Below are 13,646 nucleotides of genomic sequence, written 5' to 3'. Positions count from 1 at the left end.
ACTGCCTATTATTTTTGTTCTTTCTTACTATTATTTATTAATTGTATTATTCTTACATTTGAATAAATAAAGTATATATGGATTCTAGACTCCCAATTCTTTAGAATCGGGCTGCCATCTAGTTGCTAAATAATTGTATAATTATACATCTAATGTAAAGGAGATGCAAACATGTTATAGCTCTAGTTGCAGTGACTTGATTGACGGCCATAGACATCCCATAATAATCATATAACATCAGCATTTACTATATGCAATGTTCAGACATATATAACAGTGTCACTATTGTAAAAGCACAATATAATAATGGCAGCTTGTGTAGAACCGTTGGTTGCAGATATAATTCCCTTCTACAGCCTGAGACTGGATCCGATCTCCCTCTGCCCTGTGCTCTTGTATTTTATCGCTGCTCCTGTTTTCATCTGTAAAGCCACAAGTGTAATCATAACCAGCAAACCTTTTGTGCTACAGAAATTAAATACCACTGGCCAAGGACAGCTTGTTTTTTCCATCTGCCATGCAGACTGCCCTTGCAAGTATTATCTGCCCTTTTAATGGCTTGTTGGAGTCAGTGCCTTAAATAGATACTATGGGAACAAGTATTTGGATTGTATCCCATAAAAATATTTGTGCTTTACCTAAATATAAGGGCATGGGAAAACTAGTATGCCCTGAGGGGATCAACCTTATCCCTATTGTTAAAACTAGACTCGGGATCGTCTGAACATAGAAAATAAGGTCTAACTGGCTGAGGGCCACAACATGATGGCTTCAATAAAAATGTAACAGTGACAACAAGCTCCACTGGGAAAGACGGATAACAGCATATTCCCATGATATGTGTCATAGGAGTTTTGTTTCCCTACATTTAGATTTGTTAGCGAAAATCAAGGCACAACACTCTCCTTCCATGCAAGCAAACAGGCATAAAAAATAGTGCACGTTCTTCATCAGGGACTTCATCAAGAAAATGCATCTCTACAAGCCAAGCTACGCTGATATGCCAAATCCTAAAATCACAGGTCAGAAAGGTAATGAAAATGCAAGAACGAAGAAGCCAAATGTAGCCTCCAAAAACTGCCTTCCACTACGATGCTTGGCAATGACACTTAATGCAAGCATGGAGCAGAAGTACCTAGAGAAGTTTGCCAGCGTACATGGACTATCCCTGAAGGAAACAATCAAGGCGGAAACGGGAATGATCTACAGGTAGATAAGCTTTGTACTTTGTGTTACATTCAGACTCAAGAACTTACTATCTGTAAATAAAGAGGTCAAGAGAATAATGGTTTTCTAAACTTTGGCAGGTAAAAATTATTCTAAGTTACTTTAGTCTGTAAGCTTGTGATCCTTAGGAGAATCTTCAGCTTAATGATCCTGAGATCCTAAGGAGAATCTTAAGCTTAATGATCCTGTGATCCTTAGGAGAATCTTAAGCTTAATGATCCTGTGATCCTTAGGAGAATCTTAAGCTTATTGATCCTGTGATCCTTGGGAGAATCTTAAGCTTAATGATCCTGTGATCCTTAGGAGAATCTTAATCTTAATGATCCTGTGATTCTTAGGAGAATCTAAAGCTTAAAGATCCTGTGATCCTTAGGAGAATCTTAAGCTTAATGATCCTGTGATCCTTAGGAGAATCTTAAGCTTAATGATCCTGTGATCCTTAGGAGAATCTTAAGCTTAATGATCCTGTGTTCCTTAGGAGAATCTTAAGCTTATTGATCCTGTGATCCTTAGGAGAATCTTAATCCTAATGATCCTGCGATCCTTAGGAGAATCTTAAGCTTAATGATCCTGTGATCCTTAGGAGAATCTTAAGCTTATTGATCCTGTGATCCTTGGGAGAATCTTAAGCTTAATGATCCTGTGATCCTTAGGAGAATCTTAATCTTAATGATCCTGTGATTCTTAGGAGAATCTTAAGCTTAATGATCCTGTGATCCTTAGGAGAATCTTAACCTTAATGATCCTGTGATCCTTAGGAGAATCTTGATCTTAATGATCCTGTAATCATTAGGAGAATCTTGATCTTAATGATCCTGTAGTCCTTAGGAGAATCTTAATCTTAATAATCCTGTGGTCCTTGGGTGAATCTTGATCTTAATGATCCTGTGATCCTTAAGAGAATCTTTACGGCTCAGGAACTTGCATACAGAATTGCACTTACACAGATCTGTGAAATCCTGTAATGTTCAAGTGCAGAATTTTCCCTCCTGCATTCTTGGTTATATGGGGACTTAGAAATATGCCTAATTTACTAAATGATTGCATGCTTGGAAGCAAATTTGAGGCTATTACTAATTTTAGAAGTGTACTCCCCAAGGGCTCAAATAAGTGGAATGATCAAATCTGTGCTTTTTTGCTTATGTATCCATTGAATATGACCGGGTGTGAGATGTCCAAAAAATATATCACACACTTGACTGTGACAAACTGAACAGTTCTTTAACAGTATATCCAGAGAGCACCTATAATGTTGTACAGTCTCGGACAAGCCTGATCCTATTCTTGTTTAACACTGCAATGTTAAATGAAGACATGACATGAGACAATGCATGTCATCATAGTAATCTGTAAACTTGTAAGTAGAACTTTTATTTTGCAATAGAAAAATATTCTTGTCATTTAAAATTATGAATGGAAGAAAGAGAATCTTATGAATAATTCTACAAACCACTCATGTTTCCAGCAGGCTGCATGGCGCAGACACAACAGTTCTGTGCTGTCATCATTAGGATCATTTTAAACCACACAGAACTTTTATTAAGCACTTGTCTTATATGAAGCAGGTGGTCGATAAGAGCACAGTGCAAGGACTGCGTCCTCTTCATTCCAAAGAATAAAGGGCTGGGGTTTCAATTGGATCCCCACTTTTCAGAAAGTTATGGTATATTGAAGCAATATGCCCTAAATTATTCAATTAAATATTGTTTCAGACAGGAATTCTCACACAAATCTCATTGAATTGACAGGTGCTAAGAATAAATAATAGCCATCAAAACAAACATGGTCAATCTAATATCCCCTAGATATCAAGGATATTCATTTACCCCAATAACAAGTACCATAGTACCAAGTACCATGAACAATGAGTAGACACACCAACATAAACGTTAGATATTGGCAGCTTTTAATGATATGAGATTACATACTTAAACCCTTCACCTCCCAAGCCTATTTTCACCTTCATGACCAGGCCAAATTATACAATTCTGACCACTGTCACTTTATGTGGTAATAACTGTGAAACGCTTCAACAGATCCCACTGATTCTGAAATTTTTTCATCACATATTGTACTTCATGATAGTAGTTATAATTTCTTTGATATGACTTACGCTTATTTATGAAAAAAAAGGAAACTTTGTGAAAATTTTGCAATTTTCAAACTTTTAATTTTTAGACCTTAATGACCGCCGATACGCCTTTTAACGGCGGCAGTTAAAAGTACTTAAACCACAGCGCCGTTAATTAATGTGGAAACAGTGTGTAGTGCCCCCCAGAGTTGGAATTTCTCTGGGGTCTCGGTTGCCAGGGGTAGCCGAGACCCCAGAGAACATGATTTGGGTCGGTTTTTACCGACCCCCAGGTTGCGATCGCCGGTAAATAACCATTTAAACCATTTAAATAACCATTTACCAGCGGCCACAAAAAAAACAAACACGCGATTTCCCACTTAATTTCTCTGTCTACCGATGTGATTGCACATCAGAGGACAGAGAAATGGGCTCCCCGATAGCCCCCCGATACTCACCCAGGAAAAAAATGGCGGGCGCATGCGCAGAGTGCCCGCCAGCTGCCACCCGACAGATCTTTGGGGTCTCAGCTGCCGGGTTGTTTCCAAAATTGTGCTGATGTAAAGTAGACATGTGGGAAATGTTATTCATTAACTATTTTGTGAGACATATCTCTCTGATTTTAGGGCATAAAAATTCAAAGCTTGAAAATTGCAAAATTTTAAAATGTTTTAACATATTTCCGTTTTTTCCATAAATAATCACAAGTAATATCGAAGAAATGTTACCACTATCATGAAGTACAATATGTCCCGAAAAAACAGTCACAGAATCAGCGGGATCTGTTAAAGCGTTCCAGAGTTATAACCTCATAGAGTGACAGTGGTCAGAATTGTAAAAATTGGCTTGGTCATTAAGTACCAAATTGGCTCTGTCACTAAGGGGATAAATAATAGTTTTGTCACACAAAATAGTTCATAAATAACATTTCCCTCATGTCTACTTTACATCAGAACAATTTTAGAAAAATATATGCTTTCTTTGCTAGAAAGCTATAAGGGTTAAAAGTTGACCAGCGATTTTGTTAACAAAATTTACAAAATCTAATTTTTTTGGGACCACGGTATATTTGAAGTGACTTTGAGGGGTCTATATCACCGAAAATACCCACAAATGACCCTATTCTACAAACTGCACCCTTCAAGATGCTCAAAACCACTTTCAAAAAGTTTATTTACCCTTCAAATGCTTCACATGAATGTTTGAAATGTGGAAGGAAAAAATGAATATTTAGCTTATTTTCGCAAAAATGTAACTTTTAGACCTCAATTTTTTTCCCACAAAGGTAATAGGAACATATGGACCACAAAATCTGTTGCGCAATTTCTCCCGAGTATGCAGAGTGAGCAGGGTTAATCTGTTCACTTGAGAGCTCCTGGAAACTTTCCTGCTTTTAGGCTCCCAGCTGTGCACTGTTAGCCACTCCCATCCCAACCTATATAAACTGGGTCCCGGCTAGCACTCATTGTTAGGCCGGGGTCACACCAAGCGTAGTAAAATACGGTCCGTTTTTTACGTGGGCAATACGCAGAAATCTTCCCAAAACAGTGTTCTGTATGTAATCTGTTGGCAAGGTTGGCAAAACTTTCATTGGCGAATTATTTGCGCAGTACGCTGACAAACACAGCATGCTGCGATTGTCTACGGCCAAACAAGACCATAAAATACGGATGCGTAAAATACGCCAGATAGGAGCTGGGCCATAGAGAATCATTGTACCGTGTGCAATGCGTATTTTATGCGCCTCTCATACGTCCGTAAAACACGCTAGTGTGACCCCGGCCTTAGAATGGACATTTGGTTGATTTTGGTTTTGCCCCATCCTCCACTCCTCGATGTTTACCTCTGTTGTTTCTGTGTGTAAATTTGTATGATTGGTACTTTCCTTTATCCCTGTTTGTATTAGCTTGTTAGTCTGGTTGGTGTAATACGGTCGGATTCAGGAGCAAAGGCAAGGTACGTGGCTCCAGCATCTTCACCATCAGAAGTAATCCAGGGCGCCCCTAGCGGTAGGAGCAGTGAAGGAGCTCCTGGTCTCGGGACACCTGACAACAGAGTTGTGACATAATGTGATAATGCGAGATCCTTAGAAAGTTATTCCATTTTTTATGTTGCTTATTTATGTAGCTGCTAAAATTCTGAACATATTCAAAGTGCGAAATGTTTAAAATGCAATATGACTCAACTTCATATTTTTGGACAGATGCTAAAATGCATAACTTGTCTGTAATGCAAATAATAACCAGAAACATAGTCTCCTGAGTGCTCTGCTGTCAGAGACTATTTAGTCATTGTTTAATGATAACATTTTCAAAGAAACTGGAACATAATTAATTTGGCCACTATCTCAGCTCCCAATGGGGTCATCACCATTTTCTTAGAGTCCCGAATACCCCATTTTCTTTGTTATATCATTAGTTAGGTACAGTATTTGGGTGATTTTCCATGTAAGAGTCTGGGAATCATATGTGCTGGCCCAGCTTTAATAAAACGGAGAGAAAAAAAGTCTAAGAATCTGCTGCTGCAAAGAGCATTTCACACAATCCATGCGGGAGCCGGAGATCTTTCTCTTTGTGACGGCAGTCTTCTCGCCCTTCTCAATGAACACCGTGGTGTAAGATTCTGATCTGTAGCATCACTATGGATTCCTCTTTCTGATGTAGCTAAATTCTTTGCTATTGTTAGAAGGACACGAGTTTCCTTGTATACCGCCTGAATAAATCATTACAACAAACATGTAATCCTTACCCATTGTACGGCAGCAGTGCACCCTGGGATTCCTGGCAGCACGGTTATTACTAGTGTGTTCTTATACTGTGGCATCTGATTATACCGCTAGGAGAATAGCTGTCACTAATAGAAATGACATTTTATCCCTGTCAGTGAACATTACACATATCCCTATAAATAACAGAGCACAATATGAAGAGGCACCACAGTCTATACAAACAAGAAACTGAGTAAAACCCAAAGATCATAAAATATAAAATCAGACCCAGGTCAAAAGAACACAATAGAAAAAGTTTGAGATACTGTATGGAAAAACTAGAAATGTCATTAAATGGCATTATAAGGGATAAAATATAATACTAATGGCTTTGTAACATTGTGATAACAAGCTTGTTTGTTACTAATGTCATATACCTCCATGATTCTAAGTGCAGGGGGCCAATAAACTGTTAAATTAACCATAATTTAATGTCCCTTTAAAGAAGCAACCCTCCTCCCTTCAAAGTTTTTATACTCTAAATATATTGCCATCATCATATCATACAGTCCTATCTACTTGCAATTGCTCATTTTTCCCTTCTACCCAATAAACTCTTCTGTTTTCCATTAGGTCTATGACATCACATGATTAAAAACAGATTACCTGAATCCTTCTAAGCTCCTAGTAGAAACAAGAAGTTTCTTTTCCCTGCGTGAGTCATCACTAGAACTACAATTCTAAATCAGTGCAAAAGAGACTTCCTGTTTAGGTCATCAATATCAGATCAATAAGGGCATGACCCCTGTCACCCACACTGATCAGCTGTAAGAACCACTGCTGAAGGATGCCAGTAAACACATTGAACAGCACAGCCTTAGTGATGAAGGAACGTGCTTGGATAAGGTGTTATCTCAGCATGCTTGGGTGCTAACCGTGCTCGAAAATTATGTTTGAGTCCCTGCGACTGCATGTCTCACAGCTGTTAGACAGCTGCGACAGCTGCATGTTTGTTAGACAATTCCTGCATGGGTTGTGGCTATTTGCCATGAGACCTGCTGCTGCAGGGACTCGAACATAGTATTCGAGCACGCCGAAGACACTCGGTTAGTACCTGAGCTTGGTTGGATAACCATCTTATCCGAGCAAGATCACTCATCACTACACAGTTCTATTAACTGTGCAGTAGCCGCTGTTGAGTACTGCAAAGGAGCTCCTATTCTCCTAAATGGTTAAACTGATCTCCAGGACTTGGCAGGGACCGCTACACATTGGACTGCTTCCACTGTTGCTGATAACAGCTCGTGAGGGACCTCCAGTGATCTGATGATTGATGCTCTATCCTGAGGGTTGGTAATCAATATCAATATCATGTGATATACCCAGAGAAACCCCATCCAGGCTTACTACCCTTTTAAAAAATAAATAAAATATATATATAAACTTTTTTATAAGGGCTTGAATGTATGCAATATTGTAACTGAAGAAATCTGGAACTTTTTAATGGATAAATAAAGGTATATTTTACTCTACCATTGGACTGATTGCTAGAGAAACAAAAAGTTTTTTCTTTACATGTGTGAATTTGTCCCAATCCGCTTTCTGTGCGAACTGTGACCACAGGTTTCTTCAAAGCAGTAAGCTGGCTTTGCCAAAACTCTTTATATATATATATCACTTTAACTTGCAAGACACTCTACTGTATCTGAGGGAAGTATGGTATTTTCTTCACCTTCCAGCAGCTTGTATTACTCCTTTGTCAGTATGTCCTATATCTGTTAATTTCCTATATATTGAGTGTACATAATGGACAAGGGAAAGGGGATATTTCAGCTGTATTTCTAGTTACCTTTATAGGGGAAGATATTCCTGCAGAGGGCAACAGCGCTTCTCGTACTTCATGCCACAAGCAAGCATTGTTACAGACAAAGAGTCCATTGTCAACCTTGCAAAACATTGATATATCACACATCACCACTCAGCTGCTTGTGCCATCTATATTAGCAGAGCTGCTGATTTCAGTGATTGGCAGCAGCGGTAATGTTTATTGTTGCTGTGATATCACTGCAGCTTGTAAACAATCTCGGGAGCAGCGGCGGAGAGGCTGTACTGGAAATGAGGAGGGAGCGTAACAGCACTTTATATTATTTTAGCCAAGTGCTAGCTGGGGAGGGGGTTAAAAAACCCTTGAAGGTTTATATTAAAATATGTAATACATTAATCAACTAATTGGCTGCTGTTCCAGCTATGTTTTGCTCGAGCTTCTATGTGTAAGTCCATAAAGACTTCTCAGTCATTAGGGAACATTTCCGCTGCAAGAACAGTTCCCAAGAGAGTTCTTCACACAAATTGCATTTCAGGAAAAGGCAAAATAATGTGGAGGATGAACTTAATTAAACTTTTCATGATTGTACTAATGATCAACACTTGATAGAATTCACAACACAATCCATATCCTAGTTCTACCTGACACTACAGCATTAGTTAATGAATATTCTTTGTACTAATGGTTAATTATATAGCTGTGATCGATGAATTTCTGTTAGAACTGATGGCAATGAAATGATTCAGTTGCTTATGTAGCCAAATGTCCTCTAAGTAAAGACAGCACATTTTCAGTATAAAGTCTTTCTGTGCTGTCACTGAACTATTAAAGGGGTGGTCCAAAATTAACATTGAGTTAATCATAATTGTATATGTCTTTAATGTAATAGTCTAATAGATTTTCTAATACACTTTAATTAAAAGTACCAATCATTCCCTCTCTATTCTTTCTCTACTTTTTTTAACCTACTTCTGGCTTGATGACATTTTGTTTGAGAACACCCAGTGCATACCATAGCTCCTGTCCGCACCCTGAAAAGAAGTCTCATCAATGACGACCGTTTCAGGTGCTTGGCTAGTCTCACTTTTAGGCTGCCGTCACACTATCAGTATTTGGTCAATATTTTACATCAGTATTTGTTAGCCAAAACCAGGAGTGGAACAAATAGAGGAAAAGTATAATAGAAACACGTCACCACTTCTGCATTATGCGATAACCTTTTCAATGCACAGTGACAGTTCGCTCCCTTGCTGGCTCTGATGAAAAGTGATGAGAAGGCAAAAAGGCACACTGTCAGTAAGGATAGAACCCGGAGAGCAAGGAGAACACAGACCATCCCCACCCCTGAAAGTAAGATCTGTTTTGCGGACGGACCTGTTCTCCGCTTTTCCTGCACACTGATTGTGTGCTCTCTTCCTGGCTTTAAAAAAGTTGATGCGAAATGCACTTCAGGGTTGGTCTGCATTGTATGGTAACCATTTTAGTAAAATTATACAAGTCTTTTAAACCTTGATGTGTCCCAACCATAGGTTTAATGTTGTTTATATATAATTTTGACATTACCATGAGCCATCCTTTCGTTATATGACTTCTATTTAATACATAACATTTTGAATACATTTGCAAATCATATCATATTAGACAGAGTTATGGCTATTACTTATAATAATCTTTATTTTTTTTATATAGCGCTAACATATTCCGCATCGCTTTACAGTTTTGCACACATTATCATCACTGTCCCCAATGGGGCTCATCTGGAATCCCTATCAGTATGTCTTTGGAATGTGGGAGGAAACCCGAGTACCCGGAGAAAACCCACGCAAACACGGAGAGAACATACAAACTCTTTGCAGATGTTGTCCTGGGTGGGATTAAAACCCAGGACCCCAGCGCTGCAAGGCTACAGTGCTAACCACTGCGCCACCGTGCTGCCCGTACCTTCTTGTCTAACTGGGCTTCTTAATAATTATCCTCTTTGTATGTGCACGCTTTGAGTTAGATATTTGGGAATTGATGCTCTAGCATTTTTACTTCTTTGGGAATTGCTCTTATAACAATTATATTATTTGTTATCTTATCTATTTAGAAAATTTTCAATTTTCATGATTTTTTTTATACTTTGGAAACTTGCTAAACCTAATTAAAATATGCATGTTATGATGATTTGTTCATCTATTAATCATACAATAGGACCTTCATCCCTTCCTATATCGCGCATTCATTGTAGACATTTTATATGCATTTTACAGTTTTATCATCATATAATAGCATATTCTATTATACTTTGGAAAAGTCTCTTCTAATTATAGGTTTACATGTAGCCATAACATTGGAGGATATTACGTAGTAAGGGATGGTGCTATACATAACAAGAGTAGAAGCAATGTAATAAGGGATGGTGTTGTACATAACAAGAGCCGATGCAATTAAATAATAATTGGGCTATACAAACATAGAGAGGACACTGTAGTAAGGGACAAAACTATACACAACAAGAGGGGATATTGTGTAATAAGGGACAGTGTTATGCATAACAAAAGGTAATGCTGTGTAATAAGGCACTGTTCTGTAATTAACAAGAGGGTATGTTGTGTAATACGGCACAGTGCTTTACATAACAAGAGGGGATGTTATATACTAAGTGACTTAAGGAACAGCGCTAAACATAAAAACGGAGTTTCTATCTAAACAAGAAAATTACTCTGATTATCTTTCTGTAAGTAAAGCTGCATTTACACTGAAAGATAATCGTGAATGAAAGTTCTTAGGAAGGCTCATTTCATGATAATCTTTAAGTGTATCCAGGGTGACTATCAAACTATGAAAGAGCAAAATGTTCATAGAGTGAAATGAACTTTTGTGACTGCATCTCTTGCATTTTAAAAACACATATAAAGAACTATTTATCAGATATTGGCAAACCGAATAAAATTTATATTTGCTATTTCCATACACTTCACCAATGTACAGTACAGACCAAAAGTTTGGACACACCTTCTCATTTAAAGATTTTCCTGGATTTTCATGACTATGAAAATTGTAAATTCACACTGAAGGCATCAAAACTATGAATTAACACATGTGGAATTACATACTTAACAAAAAAATGTGAAACAACTGAAAATATGTCTTATATTCTATAGGATCTTCAAAGTAGCCACCTTTTGCTTTGATGACTGCTTTGCACACTCTTGACATTCTCTTGATGAGCTTCAAGAGGTAGTCACCGGAAATGGTTTTCACTTCACAGGTGTGCCCTGTCAAGTTTAATAAGTGAGATTTCTTGCCTTATAAATGGGGTTGGGACCATCAGTTATGTTGAGCAGAAGTCTGGTGGATACACAGCTGATAGTCCTACTGAATAGACTGTTAGCTGCCTTTTTCTTGCCATAATACAAATTCTAAGTAAAGAAAAACAAGTGGCCATTATTACTTTAAGAAATAAAGGTCAGTCAGTCTGAAAAATTGGGAAAACTTTGAAAGTGTCCCCAAGTGCATTTGTAAAAACCATCAAGTGCTACAAAGAAACTGGCTCACATGAGGACTGCCCCAGGAAAGGAAGACCAAGAGTCACCTCTGCTTCTGAGGTTAAGTTTATCTGAGTCACCAGCCTCAGAAATTGCAGGTTAACAGTAGCTCAGATTAGAGACCAGGTCAATGCCACACAGAGTTCTAGCAGCAGACACATCTCTACAACAACTGTTAAGAGGAGACTTTGTGCAGCAGGCCTTCATGGTAAAATAGCTGCTAGGAAACCACTGCTAAGCACAGGCAACAAGCAGAAGAGACTTGTTTGGGCTAAAGAACACAAGAAATGGACATTAGACCAGTAGAAATCTGTGCTTTAGTCTGATGAGTCCAAATTTGAGATCTTGGTTCCTATCACCGTGTCTTTGTGCGACGCAGAAAAGGTGAATGGATGGACTCTACATGCCTGGTTCCCACCGTGCAGCATGGAGGAGGTGTGATGGTGTGGGGGTGCTTTTCTGGCTACACTGTTGGGGATTTATTCAAAATTGAAGGCATACTGAACCAGCATGGCTACCACAGCATCTTGTAGCGGCATGCTATTCTATCCAGTTTGCATTTAGTTGGACCATCATGTATTTTTCAACAGGATAATGACCCCAAACACACCTCCAGGCTGTGTAAGGGCTATTTGACCAAGAAGGAGAGTGATGGGGTGCTACGCCAGATGACCTGGCCTCCACAGTCACCAGACCTGAACCCAATCGAGATGGTTTGGGGTGGGCTGGACCGCAGAGTGAAGGCAAAAGGGCCAATAAGTGCTTAGCATCTTTGGGAACTCCTTCAAGATTGTTGGAAGACCATTTCCGGTGACTACCTCTTGAAGCTCATCAAGAGAATGCCAAGAGTGTGCCAAGCAATCATCAAAGCAAAAGGTGGCTACTTTGAAGAACCTAGAATATGAGACATAATTTCAGTTTTTTCACACTTTTTTGTTAAGTATATAATTCCACACGTGTTAATTCATAGTTTTGATGCCTTCAGTGTGAATTTACAATTTTCATTGTCATGAAAATAGAGAAAAATCTTTAAATGAGAAGGTATGTCCAAACTTTTGGTCTGTACTGTACATGCATGTAATATCACAGGTTTCAAAATTCAAGCAAGAGAGCGGGCTATCAAACCAATTTGTGGTGGAGTTATGTGGTGAAAATTGCTCAATTAATAAGGAATCCTATTGGATGTTTGTCCTAAAAACGTGTTGTCCATACCGTCTCAACAGTAGACAGGATCTCATTTTAGATTATTGATTTGGTTAGTGTGTTTTTTTTGTATGGGGGATATATGGTAATTTGCATATATATGTACATATTTTTATATATTTATTATGCATTGCTTAAATAGCACTATCATATTCCGCAGCGCTTTACATAGATTAACATCGATGTCCCCGATGGGGCTCACAATCTAATTTCCCTTTCAGTATGTCTTTGGAATGTGGGAGGAAACCAGAGAACCCGAAGGAAACCCACACAAACACGGGGAGAACATACAAACTCCTTGCAGATGTTGTCCTTGGAGGGATTTGAACCCAGGACCCCAGCACTACAAGGCTGCAGTGCTAACCACTGCGCCACTGTGCCGCCCATTTAACTTGCTTTAAAATTTTTCATTGCTTTTTTTACCTGAATCATTTATTCTATATGTCTGTTCAAGAGTTGACAATTTGGTTTGAGGTGTGATACCTGCTGTATGCCCAAGCACCCACTATACGACAAAGGGCCACAATCGCTCAAAACGCGTAATCAGATAGTTCACTTTTTGTCCTCTATGTTTGATATGGATATGGCTTACTGCTGTTTTAAAAAGATTTAAATAAACATTAATTTTAGTCCATTTTGCACACTGGCATTGTTTTTCTTTCTAATAAGGTGCTGGGGTGCAACAATAATATGAGTATCCACCTTCCCCCAGTTTGTTGATGTTGTGTTACAATTTTAATATCATTGGTATTACTTTTAAAGATTTCAAATCTAACAGAATCATAGAATGTTATAAGTTTTTACAGAATTGCAACTAAATGCAATATTAATGAATATCATGTCATAAAGGAGCATCTCACAAAATTAGAATATCAACAAAAAGTTAATTTATTTCAGTTATTCAACACAAAACGTTAAACTCATATATTATATAGAGTCATTACAAATAAAGTGATGTATATCAAGTGTTTATTTCTGTTAATGTTGATGATTATGGCTTACAGCCAATGAAAACCCAAAAGTCATTATCTCAGTAAATTAGAATACTTTATAACACCAGCTTGAAAAAAATTATTTTAACAT

General features: G+C 38.2%; 1 protein-coding gene across 1 annotated transcript in view; it reads left to right on the top strand.

Moving 5' to 3' along the window:
* Positions 1–759: 759 nt before the first annotated feature.
* KCNAB1 (potassium voltage-gated channel subfamily A regulatory beta subunit 1) overlaps positions 760–13,646 on the top strand; it is a 553,598-nt gene continuing 540,711 nt past the window's right edge. Inside the window, exon 1 of the mRNA XM_069727453.1 lies at positions 760–1,209. Coding sequence (XP_069583554.1) covers positions 971–1,209 — 239 coding nt within the window. The 5' untranslated portion in view covers positions 760–970. The remainder of the gene's footprint in view (positions 1,210–13,646) is intronic.

Source organism: Ranitomeya imitator, chromosome 5 (assembly GCF_032444005.1).
Source record: "Ranitomeya imitator isolate aRanImi1 chromosome 5, aRanImi1.pri, whole genome shotgun sequence".
Taxonomy (NCBI): Eukaryota; Metazoa; Chordata; class Amphibia; order Anura; family Dendrobatidae; genus Ranitomeya; species Ranitomeya imitator.
This window is presented reverse-complemented; position numbering and strand designations above follow the sequence as displayed.